Genomic DNA, 27,248 nt, shown 5'->3' with positions numbered 1-27,248 from the left:
GAAACACATGAGCCCGATCTGTGGTGGGCGCAGGTCGTCCCGGTGATTCCATCATGCCTGTGCTCGACCAAACTCTTGTGCTGTGTGTGTACGGCTTCTTCTCCAACCTCCGGCCGTCGGAGCCTTTCCTCACCGCCTACCTGCTGGGCCCAGATAAGAACCTGACGGAGACCCAGGTGAGTTAGCTAGCTGGGCTAAAGGCTACGTTACTGAGCGCGAGCACCATCTGCTGATTGTGCTGATGTGCGTCACATCTGAACATGACACAATAAACATTGTATTGAGTTTGTGACCATGAGCTTTTTAATTCTTTATATGAGCGTAACGTTGAGTCATGTATGAGTTGTATTTGCTGTATTTACCCGCCATACAGCTCAACAGCAAAGGTTCCACTAATTCGATAGATACTTTATTAATCCCACAAGGGGAAATTTGTTCGCTCCAGCAGCATTATGATACAGGAAAGTAACAGAGTAAAAATAAGAAATATTGAGTATAGAAATTATATTATATATACAATGAAATAGAATAATGTTAAATGAACTAACCGTCGTGCAAAATTAGTCTTTCAGAGAGCAAAGGAATCCATTAAAGTCTGTCGAGTCCTCGTGTCTTTTTACCTTCTCTCGTGTCTCATGGACACTCAATTTCTTTGTACTCTGATCGACCCCTGTAGTGAGGAAGTGACCCCCTGAAGACTCTCACAGCAGCATGGATGGACCTCACCATGTCTGTACACAGATGTAAAGACCGTTGTTAACCTACAGACCACACACTAAAGCTGTGAGCTTCTCATTCTGTTTCTTGTTGCATCACTGCAGAGCTCCAGTTCATTGACCACATTTGTCAAGCTCATCATTCAGTCTCTGCCCTGATGTCTGCCTCCATTTCTTTACTCACGTACACTTGATGTATCGTTGAAGGGAAGCCTGTGTCCACTGGTTTACATGCAGTGGGTTGTAATGTGAAAATTTAGATCTATTTTACGCTTGAACAAACAACATACTGTACCCAGATCTAATGAGCTCCATTTTGTACAGATCTAGCAGCCAGTTCTAGAAAACCCTGTTGATGTTATGTGGACTGCTTCACAATAATACAACTGGATGTCTTCTAATGGCTCGGTCCTACACACACGGCCACAGAAGGAATAATCCCTCTTGAAAAATTGCTAGATCCTTTGAAGTGTTTGGTTTATCCTAGAATAATTAGGTTACCTCCATCAGGTGTTGTGGAAAATATTCCTATACCCGCATTGCGTGAGTCTCTTAATGCTGAAATACATAAAACCAAAAACCAGGGTGTCTTTAAGTATTTATTCTCTGCGCAGAGAAGGTTCAATCATCACAACAGAATGCGTACAGTCTCAGTGAGGAAGGACCAAGAAAAAAGTGAACAAGCGTTCTTCATACAGAATGAGCAAAGGTGGGGGCCGATGGCCAATGTTAGACATTTGGTCTGAGACTGATAGGAACAACAATGAACAACAAACGGCCAGCAACCCAAACAAGCGGCCCAAAGGCCTTGGTGCTGGAACATCCTCATACAACACAGTAAGTTATCTTTGTGAACAGAGAGGGACAATTCTTCTTCTGCACAACGGAGACACGGTGAAGTTCAACAAAGTTCAGAGCAAAACTACTTATGCATGATGTCAAAAATAGTTGAGATCCCAGGGAAGCTGCTTTAAATGAGGGAATACATGTTCGGTATGTAAATTAGGCTAAAGGGACATAAAGCGTATAATTATAGTTTAACGGATGAACTCTAATAATCATTTTAAAGCAAGCGTGTATTACATAACAAATGTAAAGTGATTTTAACAAATGTAAACCTGATAATAATAATAATATGTGTATCTGAGTATAGTGCAGTCTGCGTGTAAAAAGTACGGAGAAAGAGGAAGTAAGCAGGGTGTTGGCTTCAAGGTATGGGGAAATAACGGTGGTTGAGAAGAAAAGACACAAAGCACAATAATGATGAAGGATGAGATCAACAATCATTTTATAAGCAAATGTGTACTAAGTAAAGTGATTAATAACTGTAACTGTGATTATGATAACTAATCTGTGTTAGAAATGTGTGAGTGTAGGAAAAGGGGAAGTACAACAGATGTTGAACACCCAGACACGAGCAGAGCTTGATTGAGTAAGCGCCCACACATTGAGTAAGCGACCACGGGATTTCTACACGAGTCGTTCAGACGCTCTGAGAAGAAGATACGGACGATCGTAACTGAAGTATTCGAGGACTTCGTCTCTGTTCACGGAAAGAAGACCGCTGTTCGTGGACAAAGATTGAAAGACGGAGATTTTCCTCTCCCCACTGCTCGACTTTAACAACTGAACAATGGAGAAACGCGGCAGTCCTAGAAAGACTTTGTACTGAGCCTTGAGGACTGTTGAACGGACTCCGCTGCGAGAGCAGGAGGACCGAGGGTCTGGCCAGACCTTCGCTCCTAACAACTCCAAAAGAAACTTTTCATCGCACCATTGAAATCCAGCTCCCACCGGGCCGTCTCGGTATCTATAAACCAATGAGTATAATCTAAAAGAAGAAAATAAAGATAACGAATCAAGTGTAGTGACATTTTATGTGAGCTGTAGCTTAACCCTTGCAAACTAACTAAATATAACCTGCAATAAATATCTAATCTGCATTTAAAGTAAAATTCTCAAGTGCATTTATTTGCTCAAGTAGTAAAAGTACCTTGTGGCAGTAAAAAGTTAAATCCATTGTATGTCTAACAACTGAGCTCTGTAAGGTTATCCTAGAAGACCGAATCCACTTAACAATCCCTTACGGTTTTAGAAGTAATCCTAGCCGTTAAAACCTAACCTGGCATTTACCAAGAGCACGGATCCAGAAGAGGGAAGCTGCCATAACCGACGCGACTGGTAGGAGTGCCCGGGGTCAGGGTGGCCCCTCGACCGAGTGCACTCAGACCGGAGGAAGCAGGGTAGACGTCGGGAGTAACGGCAGTTAGAAGAGCCAGGCGAGTTCCCTCGCAAGAACACCAGCTCGACAATCTTTTAATAGAGAGCTGAGTCAGTAAGTAGCCCCGTATCGGGCCAGAAGTACCCCAGGATCTAACACGTGGCGCCCATAACGTGGGGCTCGACGGAAAAGGAGTACGTTGAGTCCAAAAGAAGAACCCCGACGGCCAAGAGAGGCTGTCGTTCATGTACGAAAGACCCGAGGTGAGGCGTTGGGTAGAAAGTAACGCTGCCCAAGCCTCGAGGAAGTCCGATTGCGAGACATACACGAATCGAAGCTGTGTGTGGTATTTACAAGCCAGCACAGGAGAAGCCGCAGGCGACGGGGAGCATCGACCAGACTCATCCGACCTGTAGAGGGGCCAGAGCCTGATCCCATCCCTTACTCAATGCACGACGAGAGGCTTTGGGAGGAAGGCAACTCGAGACAACAAAGACAAAGTCCAAGATGCAAGAGCAGCAGAACGGACCAGACGTTCCAGGGACCGGCCGGCAGACGGAGGCGACCCAGCGGGACGAGCCAGCGGCCCTGATGAAGGAATCGCCACCGGACGGCAGCGAGGACCAGAGGGACGGCGCGGCAGAACAAGCGGCATCGGGAGAACCGACACCGGATAAAGACAACAGAGGCAACATCCAACATCAGGTCATCCTGTACGGAAGAGGATGGACCACCTGGGACTCTGCCATCCAACAACACCTAACCGACCTACATCAAGAAGAAAGTAGGGCGTCGGTTAAAGGAGACGTAGAACAGCAGTGCAAAGAGAAGGGTGAAAAGAGCTCGAGTCATAACTGATAGTTATTACTGCGCTCAGGCCCTTAACGAAGACCTGTCCATATGGGAGGAAAATGGGTTTGAGAGCGCTAAAAGTAAAAAAGTGGCTCATCAAGACCTATGGAGAAAAATAGCCGAATTACGGCTAAGTATGGAGCTCGAAGTGGTGCACCAGAGGGCCCACACGCGAGAAGAAATTCACTGGCAAGAAAACAAAGAAGTGGATCGTTTCGTCCAGATGACACAAATTGTCTTTGTTGGGATCGAGAAGTGGGAAGAATTGCCCAAAGGAAGGGTAGTCCCAGAAGAGAGCGTGGAGGAGGTGCTGCAGGCAGTGCATGGCGCACTAGGATATGCAGGCACCGTTCCAACACAAAGGGAACTGGAAAAGCAGCGACTCTGGATTCCTGAAAAAGAAGTCCGCAGAATCCTAAAAAAACTGAGTTGTGTGGTCGATACAACGCAGGAAGGAGAGGACAAAGGGAGGGGGGACTCACCATTAAGAAAAGAGGAATCCAAGGATTGGGGCAGCTGAAGCCAGTTCCGTATTAGGAGAAAACCAGGAACTCAAGAATGGCCACCAACATACAAGATTTACCACCCTACGTCAGAGTGGCCAATGTCAAAGGGGTGGTTACCATGAGAAGGAGTACTATGGGGCTCTGGGCAGGAAGAGCCCTGAGGAAGTTGGGTTATGCAAGAAGTGATTTCTCTCCGGAGAAAAAGAAGTGTTGCAATGGAGAGAAATTAAGAATGACTGTGTGGTCTGACTGCTGCCGACCACCCTAGCCGTTGCATGGCAGGGACCCGGAGACCAGAAACCACTCCGGGTCACAGGACAAAGAAAAGAGTTTAACCGCATGCGCCATAAACCGGTGAAGGTTATGGATGCATGCATATGCGCTACATGCCGTGTGGAGAAGGTAACAAGGTTAACCTTCATCACCGAGTGGTGATCGACAGCTGGAAGCAGGCATCAGGACCGTCTTCACAAGAGGACGACGTGCTCGTCATCACTGCCCCGGCCGACGAAAACTTCCTGTGAGATTCCTACTAGCTAAGGCGAGGCAGCCTGTGACCTCAAGAAGGGGGTGTCGAGAAGAGTTGAGCTCACAGAGAAAGCCGCCTTGGATACATGCATACACGTTCAGGGGAAGGTCAGGATATAAAAAGCATAAAGCATATACTCAGAAATCAATAGTTAAAGTGTATGATCGTTACATAACGAATGTTTAATACATAGAGTGATTTAACAAATGTAAACCTGATAATAATAATAATATGTGTATCTGAGTATAGTGCAGTCTTTGTGTAGAAAGTACGGAGAAAGAGGAAGTAAGCAGGGTGTTGGCTTCAAGGGATGGGGAAATAATGGTGGTTGAGAAGAAAAGACACAAAGCACAATAATGATGAAGGATGAGATCAATAATCATTTTATAAGCAAATGTGTACTAAGTAAACTGATTATAACAACTGTAACTCATTATAACAACTGTAACTGTGATTATGATAACTAATCTGTGTTAGAAATGTGGGAGTGTAGGAAAAGGGAAAGTAAAACAGATGTTGAACACCCAGACACGCGCAGAGCTTGATTAAGTAAGCGCCCAGACAGGGAAGTTGGGGTGATTTCCTCATGCGCACACACACACAAAGGTTAGGTACTTTTCGAAGCACCTGCACCAAATCAATGATGTCATGTTAATCATGGGCTGAGGGAGGCCGTGTTGAGGAAGAGGGGGGAGAGATGCGAGAGGCAGCCCAAAAGTGTTATAAAAGAAGTAACTTGCAAACAGCAAGACAGGATTTCTACACGAGCCGTCCAGACGCTCTGAGAAGAAGATACGGACGATCGCAACTGAAGTATTCGAGGACTTCGTCTCGGTTCACGGAAAGAAGACCGCTGTTCGTGGACAAAGAATTGAAAGACGGAGATTTTCCTCTCCCCACTGCTCGACTTTAACAACTGAACAACGGAGGAACGCCGCCGCCCTAGAAAGACTTTGTACAGAGCCTTGTGGACTGTTGGCCGAACTCCGCTGCGAGAGCAGGAGGAATCCGAGGGTCTGGCCAGACCTTCGCTCCTAACAACTCCAAAAGAACCTTTTCATCGCACCTTTGGAAATCCAGCTCCAACCGAGCCGTCTCGGCATCTAAAACCAATGAGTATAACCTGAGAAGAAAATTAAAGTAACGAATCAAGTGTAGTGACATTTTATGTGAGCTGTAGCTTAACCCTTGCAAACTAACTAAATATAACCTGCAATAAATATCTAATCTGCATTTAAAGTAAAATTCTCAAGTGCATTTATTTGCTCAAGTAGTAAAAGTACCTCGTGGCAGTAAAAAGTTAAATCCATTGTATGTCTAACAACTGAGTTCTGTAAGGTTATCCTAGAAGACAGAATCCACTTAACAATCCCTTACGGTTTTAGAAGTAATCCTAGCCGTTAAAACCTAACCTGGCATTTACCAAGAGCACGGATCCAGAAGAGGGAAGCTGCCATAACCGACGCGACTGGTAGGAGTGCCCGGGGTCAGGGTGGCCCCTCGACCGAGTGCACTCAGACCGGAGGAAGCAGGGTAGACGTCGGGAGTAACGGCAGTTAGAAGAGCCAGGCGAGTTCCCTCGCAAGAACACCAGCTCGACAATCTTTTAATAGAGAGCTGAGTCAGTAAGTAGCCCCGTATCGGGCCAGAAGTACCCCAGGATCTAACAAGAGAAACAAGCTCAGGGCGTTATTGTGAGTTGTATTTATTTATGCATTTTATATTTGTTTTCATGCCGATCGTATCATTTTATTTCGTCGTGTTTTTCCGCCACACCTTGAAGGTCGGTCCGTGAAAATATTGTCTGACATGAAACCGGTCCGTGGTGCAAAAAAGTTTGGGGACCACTGTTCTAGAGCAGTGATTTTCAACCACTGTGTGCCGTGAGAGATAGTCAGGTGTTCCGTGGGAAAATGTCCAATTTCACTTAATCAGTCCAAAAAAATATTATTTAGTTGCTGCAAATAATTTGCCATTGTTGAGCGTCTGAGCTGCAACATAGTGGCTGGCTAAGTAATGCATACTCTTCCGTCCCAGTGGGTGGCAGTAGGTAGCGCAGTAATGATGACCGTGTTAATTTAAGACAGTATAATGAATTGATGCGCGGGAGAGGTTGCGGTAACAAGATGAACAGCGATGGAGAAATATTTGAAAAGGAAAAATGCAGACTCTGAACTGGGCCCTGGACAACATTGTAACCCAGATGAAAAGCACAGTATGGATCAACACATTAAGTGACTTGTCATTAAATTGTCAGCATATATCAGACATGTCAAACTCAAGGCATGACTGAGTCGGTACAATTGTATCCGGCCCGCGAGAAAATATCATGTTTATCATAACTGGCCGGCCACACCACAGAGCTCTGGGACAAAAAGTGGCGATGTGAGCTGGCCTTTTTGTGCAACATCACGAAGCATCTCACTGCGCTAAACCTCCAGCTTCATGGACGGGAACGTGTGATCACAGACATGCGTGATGACAGACATGCATGACCACAGACATGCGTGACCACAGACATGTATGATGCAGTATGAGCTTTCCAGGCCAAGCTGCGCCTATGGGAGACTCAGATGCAGCAAGGAAACTTGGGGACACTTTCCGTGTTGCTAAACCGTGTCTCCACCGCTGTGTTTCCGACTGCGCATTTTGCTGATAAACTGGGCGCACTTGGCACAGAGTTCACTTGGCGATTTGCCGACTTTGCAGCCCAGAAATTTAAATTTGAACTGCTCAGCAATCCGTTTGCAGTTGACGTAGAAAGAGCACATATCTGTGTGAGCAGCTTTTCTCTGTGATGAAGATGAACAAAAACCCACACAGGAGTCGTCTCACTGATACACACCTTCACTCCATTGTGAGGGTTTCCACAGCACAGAACCTAACCCCAGACTTTAATGAACTGGCAGCCAAGAGAAGATGCCAAACATCTGGCTCTGGTACATATGCATAATGTCGCCTATTTGTCTAATATCCCTTCTATCCTGTTTGTTAAATGTTGACCCTGTTTGGCTCTCAACGTTGTCCCTCTCTGTGATTGAGTTTGACACCCCTGGCATATCTGCTGTATTATGCTACAAGGTGTCATTTTGTAACTTTTTTGGTTGTTGGTGATCTTTTTAATGTAAAAATTGTGCCGCGGCTCAGAATAGGTTGAAAAACACTGGTCTAGAATAACTAGGCTACATCAAACTAAGGCTTACCGGTACTTTATACGCACAGAGTGATTAAAGCTGTTCATGTCTGGGATTATACAAAATACGCCAATTCACTTTTAGATGTCTTCAAAATCTTGCGGAAATATTTAGCAGACAAATCAAACAGTTTACAGGATATTTAACCTTTGTTTCTTTACAATACATTTAACACAACTTTTTTTACAGGGCATGTACAAAGGCAATAAAGTAGTCCATGGATATGAGTTTACAGATAATTACAATCGGAGGTTGGTTTATGGCTTTTTTGCCAGTTAAACTTGTCTTTTTGATTCTCCACGGTTGCAGTTACTAGCAAACTAGTCTAGAACGTAGAAATGGAAACTGAAATCAGGTCAGTTATACACTTGATTAACAGTTTGAGGTGTTTTAAATGTCCTACTGTCTTACTTCCCTCCCAAGATTCCCTGGGAAGCAGTGTTGATGCTGAGGAGATTGAAATAATGTAACTAGTGTAAATGTCCATGTCTTATCTGCAGGTGGTGAATGAAATCTATCCAGTGTGGACGTATTCCTACCTGGTGTTGCTGTTCCCCATCTTCCTGGCCACTGACTTCCTGCGTTATAAGCCCATATTGGTGCTGCAGGCCACCAGCTTAGTGGTTACCTATGTCATGTTGCTGAGGGCGCAGGGCATGCTGGCCATGCAGCTCCTCGAGTTCTTCTTTGGACTGGCTACGGCCTCCGAGGTGGCCTACTACTCGTACATCTACAGCGTGGTGAAGCCGGCGCACTACCAGAGAGTGACGGGTTACTGCCGCAGCGTCGCTCTGTTCGGATCAGCTGCTGGATCTCTGACCGGTCAGCTGCTGCTCTCTGTGGTGAATGTTCAGCTGGTCCACCTGGTCATCATCACCTTGACAACTGCCACCGTGGCCTCTGTGGCTCCCTGGTTTCTGCCCATGCCCAAGAGAAGCTTGTTCTTCCACAAGAGTCCAGCCGCGGCGGAGAAGCCGAGCAGCACCGCTCTGCTGGAGCGGACCAAGGATTCAGAGAGCAAGTCACCTCCCAACAGCCAGGACGTCTCCACGGTGAGTGACTATGTGCTTTGTTCAGGTCATACCATGCTCATGATCGGGTTCATCTGTTCAAATGTCAAGAACTGTATCCTCCACTCTCCATGCAGATATCCAGGTCCTCTGAGACAGGAAGTCACAGCAGCGGGCTTGTGGAAGTGCTACAGGTTCTGTTTGATGACTTCCTGAACTGCTACAGATGCCGGTCCCTGCTGGCCTGGTCCCTGTGGTGGGCTCTGGCCACCTGCGGCTACTTCCAGGTCATCAACTACGCTCAAGCACTATGGGAGAACATCCGTCCATCCCAGGACGAGGAAATCTACAACGGCTACGTAGAGACCCTGTCCACACTGCTGGGTGAGGGGGATTTAATAATAAGGATCTGCGGCTATTTTCTGAATTTGGTGATGTGCTCTGTTGGATGGAATGAACTAACATGTCAGCATGAAAGGACCCAGTGTGCTCTTTAACACTGGTTTCTGTCCCTGTAGTGTAAACCTCAGGCTGAGTATTTGTAACCGTTGTGTGTCCTGCTGGTCCTCAGGGGCTCTGGCGGCCCTGCTGGTGGGCTACTTGCCCGTGTGCTGGTCTCTGTGGGGGGAGCTGGTTCTGTGTGTCCTCTCCCTGCTGATGGCTTTGTGTGTGTTTGCTATGGACACTGTGAGGAACATCTGGCTCTGTTACAGCGCATACATCCTCTTCAGAGCCATATATATGCTGCTCATCACCGTGGCAACGTAAGTATGAGGAGGCATATTCATGTGAATTAATGTAAGACTGAAACTTTATTAGATTAACTGATTAGCTGTTAAACAATTATATGAAACACTGTGGAAACAGCTGAAATTGGTTTGAGTCTGGAAAATGAGAAGGTTTGAAATGTGAAGTTGTTTTGGGTTTAATGTGTTAAAGGCATCACAAGAGGTAAAGAATGAAAGACACGTCGCATCACTGTTAGCTATGGTGGGCTATCACTGTTAGCTTATCACTGTTAGCTATGGAACACTTCATCACTGTTAGCTGTGGAACACTTCATCACTGTTAGCTATGGTACACTTCATCACTGTTAGCTATGGAACACTGCATTACTGTTAGCTATGGTACACTGCATCACTGTTAGCTGTGGAACACTTCATCACTGTTAGCTATGGAACACTGCATTACTGTTAGCTATGGTACACTGCATCACTGTTAGCTGTGGAACACTTCATCACTGTTAGCTATGGAACACTTCATCACTGTTAGCTATGGTACACTTCATCACTGTTAGCTATGGAACACTGCATTACTGTTAGCTGTGGAACACTTCATCACTGTTAGCTATGGAACACTTCATCACTGTTAGCTATGGTACACTGCATCACTGTTAGCTATGGTACACTGCATCACTGTTAGCTATGGAACACTGCATCACTGTTAGCTATGGTACACTGCATCACTGTTAGCTGTGGAACACTGCATCACTGTTAGCTGTGGAACACTGCATCACTGTTAGCTATGGTACACTGCATCACTGTTAGCTGTGGAACACTGCATCACTGTTAGCTATGGTACACTGCATCACTGTTAGCTGTGGAACACTGCATCACTGTTAGCTGTGGAACACTGCATCACTGTTAGCTATGGTACACTGCATCACTGTTAGCTGTGGAACACTGCATCACTGTTAGCTATGGTACACTGCATCACTGTTAGCTATGGTACACTGCATCACTGTTAGCTATGGAACACTGCATCACTGTTAGCTATGGTACACTGCATCACTGTTAGCTGTGGAACACTGCATCACTGTTAGCTGTGGAACACTGCATCACTGTTAGCTGTGGAACACTGCATCACTGTTAGCTATGGTACACTGCATCACTGTTAGCTGTGGAACACTGCATCACTGTTAGCTATGGTACACTGCATCACTGTTAGCTATGGAACACTGCATCACTGTTAGCTGTGGAACACTGCATCACTGTTAGCTATGGAACACTGCATCACTGTTAGCTGTGGAACACTGCATCACTGTTAGCTGTGGAACACTGCATCACTGTTAGCTATGGTACACTGCATCACTGTTAGCTATGGAACACTGCATCACTGTTAGCTGTGGAACACTGCATCACTGTTAGCTGTGGAACACTGCATCACTGTTAGCTATGGTACACTGCATCACTGTTAGCTATGGAACACTGCATCACTGTTAGCTGTGGAACACTGCATCACTGTTAGCTATGGAACACTGCATCACTGTTAGCTATGGAACACTGCATCACTGTTAGCTGTGGAACACTTCATCACTGTTAGCTGTGGAACACTGCATCACTGTTAGCTATGGAACACTGCATCACTGTTAGCTGTGGAACACTTCATCACTGTTAGCTATGGAACACTGCATCACTGTTAGCTATGGAACACTTCATCACTGTTAGTTATGGTGGGCTATCACTGTTGGCTATGCAACACTTTTGCACCAGTGACACCGCTGAGTTTGCACTTTTTTAGTAACTAGTGTTGGGAACGTAATGGAGCGTGTTTGAGTTATCAGCATTTAAGAAACTGAATTCTTGACATCAACAGAATTATTAATGTATGTAACAATTATTAATGATTATTAATAACAACGGGGCACCACCCTGCGAACAGGGACCAATAACCAAACGATAAAACTAAGTCTCATAATTAGTGGCCACTCGTAATGTCAATAGCCGGGTGCGACTGTAACGCACATCACCTGACAAGGGAAGGTTTAAATTCGAGCACAAGCTACTACATACAGTTTCATTACGCACATATGCACAAGTAATCACAGACGACTGCTCCTTAAAGTATAACAGAGTTTATTCAATCAAAATAGTAAATTATCAAATCAATTAATATTGCAACCAACAAACGTTATCATCCAATTTTATATGCCTAATACCTAAAGTAAAATGAATGACGTGTGTCTAAACCTAATATTTTTATTGGGCTAGTCCAAGTGTCAGATATTTACAGTCAGGATCTTAAATGCATGTAGACACAGTTCAAAATAAATAATTGTATTGTTATAAGTTTTATTGAACTGTTTAGTACTGAAAGTCGGTACTCGTGTGTTTGTATAAATATTCATATTTAAAATGTGATAGAAAGAAGGAGGAAGGTATATTCAGGAAGGAACACGCTTTTAGAACCGTGGGTCCTTTTCTCAGGCGGATTTGCTTCCTCTACGTTCAGCAGTACTGGTTTTAGATACTATGCCCTTTGTTTGTTCATGTTCCCAGACTTCTGGAATGAGAAACTTGTGTAACGAGGTTCCAGATTATAGCAGCCATTGACCGTCGTTTCTAAACATCAGGAGTGAGTCCACAATAAGAAGCACATTCATCTCGGGTTCTTTGATATGTTCTAAAAAGTGTTGAATCACCAGCAAAAACTTTGTCCTACGTTGTGGATTGTCTAGTAGCTTGTTGAGACATGTAGAAGTGTTTCAGACAGACGGTGTACTACAGGTGTGACCTTCCTCTGACCCGACAGGTATCAGATTGCTGCCAGTCTCAACATGCAGCGCTACGCCTTAGTGTTCGGGGTCAACACCTTCATGGCCCTGCTGCTGCAGACTCTGCTCACTGTGGTGGTGGTGGACTCGGCCGGCCTTGGCCTCGATGTCGTTACTCAGGTGAGGGGGTAAATAGGCTCCGCCCACCTTTAGTTGCCTATGACAACATACATGGGGACATTTTCCACCTCCTGCAGAGAGGATCTGATAGATGTCTTGTTTCCTTCCCTCAGTTCCTCATCTATGGCGGCTACTTTACTGTCATTTCTGTGGTCTTTCTGCTCGCTGCACTTTGCAAATTGGCCTCCAGGAGGCGCTGTAAGCAGGAAGAGGAGGTGCTGGCCAACAGCCGAGCAGGAACGGAGTCTGACTCGTCTCCGATCAGGTGATGGTTACTGATGGCGTCTCACATACTGAATAAAGCAGCATTGGTGAGTGAGCTCCAGTCATCTCGTCATTGTGTTGTTCTCTATAATGACTGAAGCTGTAGTACTCCGTTGGGGCCACTATGTGGCAGGATGACATGATGTCATCATACTGCTGTCTAACCCATACTTCTGATCCATTGAGTGTTCCACACTGAGACCCAACTGGACAGAAAAGATGCAGCAGGACCAAACCATGAGTGTTACAGAGTGGGTCTTGAGTCATTGAAGCAAATGTATACTTCCTCTCTTTGCTGATCACAGATCAGATGAAAAGGCTCCATCTGAGATTTACGTCGCACAATATTTCAAATGTTCATAATTGTAATTCTGTATGTTTCCCACCTTGTTTAACTTGGTGCCTTTAGACACTAAGGAATGGTACCGCAATAGTACTTCTAATGTGTTACATTTGAAACCAGCGAAAAAAGACATGTTTGTATTTCAATATGTATTATTTCCTCCTGCAATGCTGTATTGTACTCTCATTGATCATTATTGCCACTGGCGAGGAGTTTGTGTATCAGGTTCATCAATATGTATCTTTAATGAATGACAATGAAACGATGTGTTTGATGTTATGCTGCTTCTATCTGTACAAGATGTTCATTACTCCAAATTAGATGTGACCCAGAGCCACAGTGTGAGTCGTTGGTGTGTCTGTGGACCACAGAGACAGAGATGCATCAGGATTAGTGTTGCTTTGGCAAAAAGACTGAATGACCAAAGTGTTATCTGACATCAACCAAATTCATTTAGAAAACATGGCCAAATATAAAGTACAAATACCTGAAGTGTTCCACACACACCAGTAACTCTTCATCTCATCTCGGAACACTACAAATAGTGCCTTTTCCTTTCCACTGTCCAAATGTTCTCCACTGATTCATCTGTATTTATATTTTGGGCACTGTGCCAGCCTCTGGTACTTCTTAATGTCACTGATGAAGCTCATGTGTCACTTAAAAACAACTAACAGCATTGGATCAGTTGTAACTGTACGTCTGGTATGTAATACTTCATTTGAATGTTTGTCAACATGCATAGAAATGATGTTTTATGATCAGCCAACAAATAAAAAAATAGCTTGAATAATTTAACAAGTCAGGTGATCTGTATTTGTAATTTCTCTTTGTATAAGCCAATGGATTGAACTATTGTGTCCTCTTTTCTTTATGTTTAGTTCTTTTGACATCGCTGGCGGCTGCATGTGAAGCATTGGATGGACTGTCTCACTGTTTTGTGAGACAGTTTTGCCACTGTTTTTGTAGTCGCTCTATACATCTTCTAAATAAACAGAAATAACATCTTCTATCCAGTGGTGTTTTCCCTCAGTAAAACAAGAGCAGGAGTCCTCAGACACACTTGCCATGGTTTGAGGCTGGACTTTGGGATGCGGTGCTTCGTCAGCATGTTGGCATTCTTACATGTGCTAATTAGTGCTACACACAAAGTCCAGCTGAGGCCGAATGTCACCGCAATCCGGAGAGACCAGTGAAGGAAGAAAAGATCTTTTGTTGATGTCTTGACTAGCATAGCACTGAGCAAACTAAGAATGTGAGGTAGGGCTGGTGAAGATGGAGATACTCTCAGAAGCACAACACATAGTTCCAGTTGAGTTTTTACTCTTAAAAGGAAGTTTCTAAATGCGTCCCATACTTTACACTCTGCCTCAATATTTTATGGAAAGTAGTTGCCTTTAAGTTATGTATTTTCCTTCTTGTAAATCTAATTTAAACGTAATTATTCTGTCTGAATCCTGATTTTTGTATCTGTGGAATGCTAATATGTTAAAATTAGTACAAGTTTAGAATCTTGAACCTAATTGTTGAGATAATTCACTCAAATGCAGAACTGTCAACCTCATCGAGAATAATCCCTCCTCAAGATTGATCTGGAATCATTGACTTCCTGAACCAGATGTAGTTCATGTTAACTGGATAAGTGGACATCATTAGGATTCACTCTGTCAGCTCCACATATGTTATTGGTAATCCTTTGAACAGGAATATTTCAGTAAAAAACAAACTGGTTATGGTCATATATTTGACAAACAATGACATCAACAAATGATTGCCTCCTTTGAAGTTTGTTGTATTTCACATATTTGAATGTGGTTATTTTAAAAAGCTTTGCTAAATTACAGTAAAATAGTTCTTTGTAGACTGGACCACAAACAACTTTCTTCATCCATTTTCCTCCGCTTATCCGGGGTCGGGTCGCGGTGGCAGCAGGCCAAGCAGGCTGACCCAGACTTCCCTCTCACCGCACCATGTTCCAGCTCATTCTGGGGGATCCCGAGACGTTCCCAGGCCAGCTGGGAGACATAATCCCTCCAGCGTGTTCTGGGTCTTCCCCGGGTCTCTTCCCAGTTGGACGTGCCTGGAAAACCTCCAGTAGGAGGCGTCCTGATTCGATGCCCGAACCACCTCAGCTGACTCCTTTCGACGCGAAGGAGTAGCGGCTCAACTCCAAGCTCCCTCCTGATGACCGAGCTCCTTACCCTATCTCTAAGGCTGAGCCCGGCCACCCTACGGAGGAAACTCATTTCGGCCTCTTGTAGACTGAACTCAGTAAAGCAATACAAAACAGAAGGAAGAATACTGCTCTGCTTGTGACACTTAAATACATATTAAATACACAGTACATAATAAATAGGCAACCAAACTCTTCTGATGTTCACAACACTTTATTTCCAAAAATAAATATTCCCTTATAATGACAGAGATCTCCCAACATGTTGCAGATTTATTATCACTTATTCGGTATCACTTGTCAAACTAAATCAGAGCGTTTATCACAAACAGTCATACATTCAGGTGGAAACTGCCCATGTTTATTTAGTGTTTAAATATGGACATTTCCAACACAGTTGAAGCCAGGAGGAAGGCTTTAACATTGCATGTATAAAGTTATTACTATTACAACATCGGGTCATTTCTTGTTTCAAACATAGTGAACACAGCACATCAGCAACAGCTGCTTCAGTCCTCCATCAGTGTACACAGGATGTCTTCAGCTAGCAGACGACTGCATGGACAGCTAGCAGACGACTGCATGGACAGATAGCACCAGCAGCACAGTACTAAATCTAGAAAGGTGGAACATAGATTTGACTTGCATGAGGCTGACCCTAAAAAAAGGAGGAAATGCTTCCTGTGTAGACAGAGTTGAAGAGGTGGTTAGGGCTCTGGCAGAATTACACAACCTACTGGGCTAATTCTGTACTTTTGCATACAGTGTAATTGTTTGAATACAAAACATCTGGAGTGTACTACAGGAACTATAAGGAGACGTTCATATGGTGATCGCTGCCCAGTACTCGTACTGAGGGTGTGTGTGTGGTGTGGTGTGTGTGTGTGTGTCAGGTGAGGATCCAGATGACGGTGAGCAGAGCCATGATGCCATTAAGGACAGCAACACCATAGCCCATGTGGAAACCATGGTCAGATACATCTCTAGAAGAAAACACACACATTCACACAGTTTTAACATGTTGAAGTCTCTGCCTGAGGTCAAAGACTGTGTTGAACCACATTGACTGGATCATATATATATATATATATTCGTGTAGTGCAGTGTGTTACCTCAAGTGGACCAGTGGTGATCCCAACACCACGGCAGGCTGATACGAGTCCAGGTAGGTCAGGGTCCATGAGAAGACACAGCAGATACATCCTACTGAAACTGACAGCACCAGGATACTCCAGACACCTACACACACACACACACACACACACACACACACACACACACACACACACACACACACACACACACACACACACACACACACACACACACACACACACACACACAATCTCTATGCCAGCCCCTGTGCTACTAGCATATATATATATATATATATATATATATATATATATATATATATATATATATATATATATATATATATATATATATATATATATTTATATATATTTATATATATATTTATATATATTTATATATATTATATATTTTTTACAGCCGAGAGGAGTAGTCCATGAAGAGATTAGTCAATCAGGAATCATTTTCAAAATTGATTAAACACTGAAGTCCTTTCGAAGTGAAGGCTCCAGCTTTTCTCCATAATATTCATGCTAGTAAAGTGAATAATCTTCACGTTGTGGACTGTTGGACTATTTTCTGTTCTAAATAAACATATTGATACTCACCCAACACTCTATCTTCAGTCCAATCAGCTGCTGTCACTTTCTCTGCCCTCAGTTCTGAAACAGTCAGTAGGAATGAGTACCGCTGCTGTAGCAATACTACTACTGCTACTGTAGTACTGCTTACTGTACATGTACCCTAACCCTGTTTTCTACATATTCAGCAATGGTTATCATCCCTAAATCACAGCATAACACATCTGATTGATTGATTGATTTTGGTCATCTCGAGTGCTAAATGAAACCTTTTAGAACTACACTTTTCTGCATGATTGATTTGAAGACTTCTCAAAATGTCCAGGAAGTGTCCACGTGTTTACTTTTAGCTAACACCCCCCTAATGAGGCACACGTGCACGCGCGCCCGACCGCTCACCTTTGAGTATGGGGTAGATGAGGGCGCAGACACAGCCCACAGCGGACACCGTTACGGCGGAGCCAAGCACCGAAAGCACGACCACGGACCACGGTTTGGGGCCGTTGGTAAACGGCCGTCCCGGTCCACCAAGTCCCTGTCCTGGCATGGTCTCACCGAATGAGATCCGGAATCTGAAGGTCCCGATATGACGCACTCTACTATTAAAGTAGGTTACTGGTAACTTTCCTTCAATGGGACAACGCGTGTACTAACAGACGCACTTCCGCACACAACTTTGTCCCTCGGGCTTTTCCGTCAGTTTAGTTGCTCTGTTTCCCCTGTAAGCAGCCTGTGTGTGAGACACGTATGACGACAGACAGGTACCAGTAGTCCTCCCCATAGAGTCTGTATTACAGGGATATCTTTCGCAGGATATTTGTTGTAAGTTTCCTTTAACTTCAAACAAGTGCAAGGCCGATATAACCAGCTGTCAGAGGACTCGTGCAGTAAGCCAACCCCGGAAGTTTGCCGCACCACTGGTTCCCTCGACATCCAATGAGATTTTCCATTGAATTTTGGAATATTACAGAAAATAAGCTCTGTGGCAAACAAAAATCGTTGCCATACTTACAAGTTTTGTTCAGCAAGATAATCTTCACAAATGCACACAACCTTCATGATTTAGGAATACAATGAGTAGCGATGGTGAGATGAAGCTTCTTGAAGCATCAAATATTTGCTGAGGCTTCATGTGAAACAGGCAGACCTTTTCTAGATGATCTCCATGTCATTTGTGATATAGGCTGTTGTATTTTCATCAGCTGACTCATTGTCTTGTGAGTAATGCATCAAATCAATTTAAATCAAACATTTGGTCAATTGTGTCATAATGTGATAGTGGCAGGAGGGACAATATTAATGTTCTTAAACTATGTAGTGTAACCATTATCTGCAGAATGAGCAAGAGAGAGAACGGTGATGTCACTGGGTTCTGCTGCAACAGTGTAGCTCCAAAAGAAAGAAGAGACACCATAAATAATATGGATATAAATAATAACAACATCACACACAAAAAGGAAACACACGAATGTTAAAATATGTACAGCATAAACAGAAGTGCATGCGTTTATTTTGAAAATAATCCACCGGAAAGGGTGTTGACGCAGATTGTTGTCAACGGCACCGATCGAGTCTCCGGTTAGACGCCACACAGCCTGTCGGGTGAAAACAAAGCTTTACAGTCACGGTAACGTTGAGCCAACATTCACTGTGTATAAATGTACTTCTGTTAAATAGCCACAATGAGGTGGAAGAGCTATGCTCGCGCGAGGCTTTCGTGGTGGCTCGATGTCGTACAAGTCGTGCTAACGTGAATTTGGTAAACAGAATGATGTGGGTCCAGTCTGTCTTCTACACCGCGTAGAAGTTAGTGTTGAATGTGTATCGTTATCTAGACAGACTGCGGCACGAACCGTAGCAGCCTGCTAACGTAGTCTGCTAATGTCTTACATCCGGAACATCTGCAGCTAACGTTGCTAAGTTAGCCCGTTGTGCTTTAAAGCAATATCAGGATGATCGAAACCTCCTTCTGGACCTGACTTTGTGGGTAAAGGTAAAATAAATCAGTCACGTGACTGCTCACCTGTTGCTTGTTATCAGCGCAACTAGACTAGTGCACGGCCTCTCAAACCTCTCATACCCAGAAACACTTGCCAGTCTCAACTTGCAAACGCTGGAATTCCGCCGCAAACGAGCCGACATGGTCCAAACTTTTAAAATACTGACAGGAATCGACAGCGTACAGTCGAACAGAAGTTGTCAAGTATGTGGCAATAGTATGTTCAAAAAAACCCTCAGCACCAACACAAGAGGTCATGATCTGAAGCTACAAGTACCTGGTCCACGGAAACCTTTTTCTCTAGTAGAACACCACCAGCATGGAACAACCTGAGTCAAGCAACAGTTAGTGCCTCCTCAGTCAACGCATTTAAGACCAGCCTAGGAAGAGAATGGCAACGTCATCAAAGCCAACACCAACACATATTTTCCTACTAATTCACCGTCCAGTCTCACGTTCTTCATTGACATATCTAACAAACCTTGAGACTCAACTATTTACGGATGAGGATCAAGCCATCACCTTGGTTTAGGGTCTCAATACTCTTAAAGGGTACCTAATGACCTTTACTAAAGATAAATATCAGGCGCTAACGTGAGCTTGTTAGCTCGTCTGCACGCAGAGCGCCAACACTTCAATCCAGTATTTGTATTGGTCGTTTTAATATACAGACAAGAACAGACCAAATGGTGTCAGAAGAGAATATTAGGGGAGATCTCACCTCCAGAGACAACGTTATGGTTTTACTTCCCTTTGTAGCACAGCATCAGAACCACTTAGACACACACGCATACAGTGCACCAATATAAAGAGAAACCAGCAAATCCACCCAGCATTGTAGCGTAGCTGTGAAGCCCCAACCCATGTAGCATAGGAAGATTATTTTGTACATGTATAACTACTCCTCCCTGTGTATATTTCCGTCCATCCTGAAAATGCTGTAACCATCAATAGATACCTCTGCATTATTTATGGTAACATGGAAGTGAAGATGTGGATGGTGTTATTCTGAGTGAGATAGTTAGTTCATGTACCTTATATGTGATACTGCCCTTTGAAGATGCTGACATTGTGAAGTTCATGTGAAATCATAGAAAACAACAGAGAATGAGACCGTTTGTTGGTCAATGTGCTGATCAGCAGTAGAGATGAGATGATGGTCATTTATTCATCTGAACTGTCCAGTTCATTAATGTCCGAGAACTTTTGAAACCTCTAGTTTTTAACCAGATTCAACTTAATGAATACTTTACAACTGCGGTCCAAGTCTCCAGGATCTTTTTTATTTTCTTACTGTGCGTGTTTGCCTGACGTTGTCCATATTCTTCTTGGTTCTTGTTCATTGATGGACATGTCGGCCCCCTTTAAGCTGTGTTGATACTCGCGCTTGGCACCGTAGTGTTCACTGATACTCTGCATTGATATTCTGGGACTTGTTACTTGAAAAGGAACAGCAGCAGTACAACTTTATTACACTGTAAAAACTGCGCGGTGGTATTACAGGTGGGGCGCTGGGAGAAATGCAGAATTTTTGTATTTCAAAACAAAAAATGTTTAAAACATTTTTTTAATGAATAAATACATGGCGAAATGTCTGTACTTTCGTGTAAATGTTTACATTACGCCGTTAACAGGTTACGCTTGTGCATGCGCGACGGCCATGATCCTTGGCGACTCACATGTGTGGCTTAGTGTTCCAAATGAAGAGACATTTGGCGGGAACAGAAAAGCAACCGCAAGCGAAGCATCCGAGAAGAACATATGATGAAGCCTCTCTTGCTCTGGGTTTCACAGTGAACGCGGTAGGAGATGAGGAGAGACCAGTCTGTGTTTTATGCCTGAAAACTAGCTGCGGATAGTATGAAACTTGTTTTGTTTAGTTTTTCACAGGTTGCACTTTATTGTTGTCTTGAAAAGATGTTTAGTGCAAAACAGGTTAATTGCAGCCAATTGCAATAAGCTATTTTTTTGCACAGATATTTATTATTATTATTTGCATTTTTTCTGACAGTGATTGCACATTTTATTTGTTTTTGTCTGATGGAGCAATCTTGTTTAGTTTAAAGTGATTGCAATTTTCTTTATTCTATTATTTGAAAAAGCACAGATGGAGGAGTCACAAAATGTTGTTTCAATAAAAATTCAACATCGACCATTTTGTTACAATTTTGTTGTGGCGGTGGGGCATGAACATTTTTCTTCCTCCAAAGTGGGGCGCGACAGAAAAAGTTTGCGAACCACTGAGTTAAGGGTACCATCATTGTTGTCCAGGCCATTTTCATTAGTTTGTTTTTTAAAATGATTCTGTTGAACCACAATTCAAAAGCAATGTCTCATTTTCATTCGTTCATTTTCAGTACATTTTTATTTATTATTACTTTTGTCAGTTTCAAGTTATTTCAGTGACCATTGTGGGTATTTATATAACAGAAGGGTACCAAACATTTTGTCCACGTGTGTGTATATATATGTGTATATATATATTTTTCTCCATAAATTGGCATGTATGCGCGCAAGCAGATACAGACGTACACTTGCACCTATGGACACAAGACCTACATCATACAATAGGCTTATCATTGTTAGATTATGGTTCAACACGATATAGTAACGGTCTTCACCTGTGATTGACTGAATTTGATGATGGAACATCTGTTATTTATTTTGCTCTGTATTCAGTCGTTCTTTTTCTCTTGCTTTCTCTTTGCTTCATTACATTTTTGTAGCGTATCAAAAACAGTAACAAGTTGCTAGCATGCGTGTCATTTTGTGTTGTTGTAGTTATATACATTTAGTTTGTGGTGCAATGCTTCATTCATTTGTTCCCGTTAGTTGTTGGAGCTGTGGGCTTGTTTCAGTGTAAACTAGCGTGGCTGTGTCATCATCCCTCACTGAGATGTGTACTTTTACTCTGCTTTCACAGTAAAGATGTGGAGTACTGTCTACCTGAGCAGAGAATGAAGAGCTTCTTATCACAGGTTCTCCTCTCTTTGTTCACATAGTGGCTAGCCTTCTAGTGCATGTTAGTGCATGTGAGCGTACCCTTAGCTCTGCTGTCATGGCGGTTAGGGGGCAGCACTTTTGCTGTAGTTTGTACTGTTAGTAATGAGCTGTTAGCTGTGAGCCGCCGGCCCATCTTAGACATGTTAAGAGCCATTGAGAGGCAATTTAACATGCTCCCAATCTCAGATCTTGCACCTTTTAAAAGTAATGTGATAACTTTCTTTGTTGCTTTTGGATTGCCTCAATACCAACTATGCAAATAAAGAAAAGAAAAGAACCTGAAATGTAGGCAATGTTTTGTATGTTAAGCAGAGAAGGGGAACATCATCACACTACTGTTCCAGTTCTGCCTTCCAGCTGTGAAAATCAATAATCATCCAATAATTTGGCATAGGACAGTTGCTGGATTTGAACTTGAAGCAGCAGCAGTACTCGTGTAAACGAAAGTAGATTAACCAACATCTGTCCTGTTTGCTGGACCAGAAAAGTGAAGTGACATTGTTCCCTATTTCTGCTTTATGTACATAATAATGAAGAAAGTATTTTTACTCGTGCTGGGCAAGTTAACGCGTTTTTTAAATTTTTTATTGTTATTTTCAAAGTGCGTTGCTCACTGGCAGCGGTGGAGGAAGTCTTCAGTAGACTACGTTGATGCAGCGTGTGGGAGAATATATAAACAAAAGCAAAGCTAACAAACGCTACAGAGAAGTGGTGGCAAACTGCAGCCGGTTAGTGTTGTGGAAGATGTCGGTCTGAGGAACGTTCTCAAGGTGCGTTCGCGAAATCATAGTATAGTATGTCCAAAACATATTGTATTTCATGTAAATAAAAGTCACTTAAAAGACCAAGTCTATGTCAAAAACAGTCATAGTATGTCCCAAAAACTCATGAAAAGTCAAAAGATAGAATGTCGAAAAAACATGATCAAAATCATAGTGCAACTCCAAAAAAATGTTGTATTTCATGTCAAAAAAGTCATAAAAAGACCATATGTATAGTATGTCGAAAAATCATGAAAAGTAAAACAATATCATAAAAATCATAGTATAGTAACTCCAAAACAACTCATTGTATTTTATGTAAATAAAAGTCACTGAAAAGATTAAGTCATAGTATGTCGACAAAAAATCATGAAAATAATAATATAAGTCCAAAACAATTCATTGTATTTCATGTCAAAAATCAAATGCTACAGAGAAGTGGATACAAACTGCAGGTTAGTGTTGTGGAAGATGTCGGTCTGAGGAACGTTCTCAAGGTGCGTTCGTGTCGCGTTTGGTGTGAACGCACCTTTAGGATCGCAACGAATGACGTCACGTATGAGCCTCAAGACGCACCGTCACCAGAAGAATACACGAGTTGTGTTAAAGGAGAGGACTACTAAAGCGACGGCATTACAACGTGCATCAGCTGCTGCTCTCACTGGAGACTACTGGACATCGCTGGGTCACCATCATCACCTCTGAGTTACAGCATTATGTTGATGAACAGTAGAGCTGCAGTCACATGATCTGACTGTCACGAAGACACACATTTAGATGAAACATGTTATTCATGTTGCACAGTAGTGGAACGTTTCACATACAGTCACACACTGAGCACAGAGAGTGAAGAGATAGAACTGCTACTGTGTAAAGGGAATACTGCTGTTAACAAGAACCTGATTTGTTTAAAGTGTTTGCAAACCAAATGTTATTGACCTTTTGTTCATATAGCAGTACTTTCAAAATAGAAGTGCGCAATACACTACTTCATTGTTGAACTTTGCCATAACAATGCGATTAATCTAAAAAAAATCCTGCGATTAAGAATGTTAATCGTTGCCCAGCACTCATTTTTACAAACGTTAGAGGTCTTTGTGTGACAACCGTCGTCATTCTATATTTTAACATGTATCTTCAAATTGTAATCCTGCTATAATCTCCATTTTTACTAAATGTTTCAGTAATCTGATTACGTTGTATTTACCTGGAACAGTAACGGAATACACATTTGTAAATTACTAAACCCTGTTTCATGTCTGCCCTTAAGGCTTTTAAAAAAGCGACATTTATTTCTCGAGTGAGGTCAATTGTCTTAGCTTTTGCACTGCGAATAGAGACATGAACCAATCATGTGTGCAACAGACATATTCAACACCGATAATTTATTGTACAAAGACGGAGGCTCAGTAGTACAGATGCTTTTTACTTTCCATCATGACAGAGGCAGCACACATTTATTCTTACCTTTCACAAGAGATGTACTTACGGTACTGATGAACTGTTTACCAGAGGGAACTCTGATTCACTCAAAGCATTTGGCTAAAAGGAAACTCAAGAAAATATTTTCCAGTAGCTCAGACAGACTGCCGGACGCTGCTCTGGGTCAAAGGATCCTGCTGGTTGCACAAATCTATTCGCACCTTTTATTGGACAAGTGTTGCAACTTTCGCACATTTGCATTGCTGCGGTGTTCATAGTGTTCTGTCAGGTGACATGCACTATGATCTCTGAAGGGCAAAACAATGGGCCAACATGGCGGCTCGCATGGGACTCTCTATAGAAACGCAGCACAAGTCGGTTTCAAGCAACAATATTTGAATTTCCTCTCAACTGAAGGAAAACAAAGAGGAGAGATCAAACTGCAGGTTGCGGGCACCAGACTTCACAGTATCAGACCTGAAACAAATAAGACACGTAAGGGTCAGTGTACATGTATCAATAACAAGAATACATATGTTTTCACCAACCCAACGGTATCTCACCGTACATTCAGTTGTGTTTTAAAGGATCCGGCCCTTTTAAGTGATACGATTAACACAACACATGTGAAATTAGTTTGCAGCTAAACATTAGAATCTAAACTACAATGATCAGATCAATATAGAATATAGTATCTCAGTATATGAGTAGCTCACAACGCTGTCTGCCACACTGTCTAACTGATTATTGTACTTTCATGATAATAAATAGTTTCTGCCCAGCTGACCTCGGCTGTCTCTGTCTCTTGCAGGACTCTGGCTGCTGCTCCGTGGAAGACGCAGCTTTGTGTGTGTGAGAGACATCGCTGTTCAGTGTGAGTGGGTGAGTGTAGCGTCCTTCCACAGTGGGTGTGATGTCTTCAGAGCTGCTGGTAGAATTGGGTGAAGACCCTGCGACTGCACAGCTAGGACAGCTGAAGCTGACCACCATCGAGGACCAGCAGTGGCCCCCTGATGAGTCCACTCTCACAAAGTCAGGTGAGACGTATGTTATTGACAGGGCTGACCTTAACCCATAGGGTCAACTATCCATTATCCAGGTCCCATCAATTACAATATAGGCTAATCACCAGAATATGCATGTTGTTGTTGTTGTTGTTGTTGTTGTTGTTGTTGTTATTATATAATTATAATCACTTTTGCAGCGAATCAGAAAGACTGAGATTTTGACTTTGGCCTACTTTTGTGATGAGCCACGCCCTTTTGAAGTTCATTGGTCAATATCTTAAAAATGAAATAAGAGAGCCACAATATTTTGATACATTTTAACAATGTTATTCCAATAGCGGTCCTCAGAAAATTGGGTAGCAAACAGAGGTATTAAAACAAAATCAAACAAAAAGGCATTTTTTTGGCATTCATAACAGCACCATCATGTGGCCGAGAAGGGTAATACTTCTTGAGAAGCATAATTATGCACATCATTTCCAGTTATTGGTCTAAGTGTCTTTCTAGCTCAGGATCAGCAAATATAGGTTTCTACCCTTCTATGTTTGGAACTATCCTTCGGGGTTAGAACCCAAAATATAATGGAATATAATCCAGTAAGGCTCTCAGGCATTCTGAATTGCTTTTAACCTCTTATCACTCCTGTAAAATTTGCCTAAAACGCCTATCCAAGGCGTACCCAAAGTAAACTGACAGCTCTTATTGAACCATTGGGAGTACATGTATGGTTTTAGTCTCTATTGAAAGGTAACACTCTGAAGTTTCTTCACAAACAGTCAGAATCACTGTAAGTGCTACTAGCATTGAGCTAATGAAGCTACAACACACTGAAACAGAATGTTTTTATTTCCGCCTGGATGTTTTTTGGCAAGCAGATGCCTGCAGATAACCATGGCTGGGACTTATTAGCTGGAAAACACAATGGTACCATAGCATGAAGTCATGCTCTGACGGCCCGCGGGTGGGCCGTCAGAGTGGTAACAGGTATTTATCTTATCACTGCTGAGCCAACAAACATGTATACATGATACTTCCCCTTCCTGTTTTGTGTCTTTTGTTTGGGGAAGAAACCTCTTTAAATGTGCATGTGGCACCTATGAACCTCAATGAACCATACATTTATTTGAATTAATTTACAACCACCTCAACTTTAATAGCTCATATGTGCTTCCGAAAAAATGTCTGCTTATTTTAAAAACTTTTTGTACATAAAAGTCTGTGTTCTCTGAGAAGTCGAGAATAATGTCGCAACTTAACGGGGCTACGGCTAGTTAGCTGCTATGCTAACTCGTATATATATAATTATTATTATTATTATTATTATTATTATTATTGTGGTAGAATTTCCTTCAGACCGTCTGAATGGACCACTAGTTGACGATCAGGCGTACATCTCACCATCGCGGGTCTTATTGAACATGCACATGTTAACTTAACTAGCTCAAAGCTGCAGGTCAGAGGAGCACCATGTTCCATAGCAGACTATGAAAGCTGTATGTAACGATTAGTCAGAAAGCACTTGATATGTACTCTGGCCTTCATATTAGAAGTCAATGTTGGTATTTGGGATTGGGTTCATTATTTAGTTATTGATTATGTTTGTGCTTGCGATCCTAGTATCACTAGGTGTGTAGGACATGATTTATATGAAGGCCTGCAGGGGATTCCATATACTTAAAGACACACAGTCTCAAGTCAATTCAAGTAACTCATTATAATGTCGATGGTTTGGGAAATCCAATCAAGAGGAGCAGTGTTCTGGCAGAATGGGACCATGTGGGGTTCTAAGAGTCGGGTAGCAATGTTGATTACCAGTAAATAAAATGTAGACATTTGTACTGGTCCAGGGATATCTGGTGGGTGTTCTGGTTACTTTCTTGAATGTTTAAGCTCCTTCAT

The 27,248-nt window shown here is 42.8% G+C and overlaps 3 protein-coding genes across 4 annotated transcripts in view; 2 read left to right on the top strand and 1 right to left on the bottom strand.

Moving 5' to 3' along the window:
* Positions 1 to 23: 23 nt before the first annotated feature.
* slc19a2 (solute carrier family 19 member 2) lies at positions 24 to 14,717 on the top strand. Its single transcript, XM_079296218.1, has 6 exons — positions 24 to 176; positions 8,519 to 9,070; positions 9,166 to 9,412; positions 9,600 to 9,792; positions 12,560 to 12,701; positions 12,815 to 14,717. Exons 1-6 carry the CDS (start codon positions 54 to 56, stop codon positions 12,968 to 12,970), a joined length of 1,413 nt encoding a protein of 470 aa, XP_079152344.1. The 5' UTR covers positions 24 to 53; the 3' UTR covers positions 12,971 to 14,717.
* Positions 14,718 to 15,689: 972 nt separating this feature from the next.
* arl6ip6 (ADP-ribosylation factor-like 6 interacting protein 6) lies at positions 15,690 to 18,029 on the bottom strand. 2 transcript variants are annotated; one of them, XM_079296147.1, is made up of 4 exons: positions 17,557 to 18,029; positions 17,185 to 17,238; positions 16,594 to 16,720; positions 15,690 to 16,464 (listed from the first exon to the last, which is right to left on the bottom strand). In XM_079296147.1, exons 1-4 carry the CDS (start codon positions 17,702 to 17,704, stop codon positions 16,371 to 16,373), a joined length of 423 nt encoding a protein of 140 aa, XP_079152273.1. In that variant the 5' UTR covers positions 17,705 to 18,029; the 3' UTR covers positions 15,690 to 16,370. The 2 variants fall into 2 exon arrangements, with proteins under 2 accessions (XP_079152273.1, XP_079152274.1); XM_079296148.1 differs by having other exon boundaries at positions 16,366 to 16,464; positions 16,594 to 16,631.
* A 660-nt stretch (positions 18,030 to 18,689) lies between these two features.
* Positions 18,690 to 27,248, top strand: part of arhgap1 (Rho GTPase activating protein 1) — a 30,362-nt gene continuing 21,803 nt past the window's right edge. Inside the window, exons 1-2 of the mRNA XM_079296271.1 lie at positions 18,690 to 18,784; positions 25,154 to 25,379. Of these exons, the coding sequence (XP_079152397.1) occupies positions 25,256 to 25,379 (124 nt within the window). The 5' untranslated portion in view covers positions 18,690 to 18,784; positions 25,154 to 25,255. The remainder of the gene's footprint in view (positions 18,785 to 25,153; positions 25,380 to 27,248) is intronic.

This window comes from Melanostigma gelatinosum, assembly GCF_949748355.1.
Source record: "Melanostigma gelatinosum genome assembly, chromosome: 24".
NCBI classification, from domain to species: Eukaryota; Metazoa; Chordata; class Actinopteri; order Perciformes; family Zoarcidae; genus Melanostigma; species Melanostigma gelatinosum.
The sequence above is the reverse complement of the archived record's forward strand: the minus strand, read 5'-3'. Positions and strand labels throughout refer to the sequence as shown.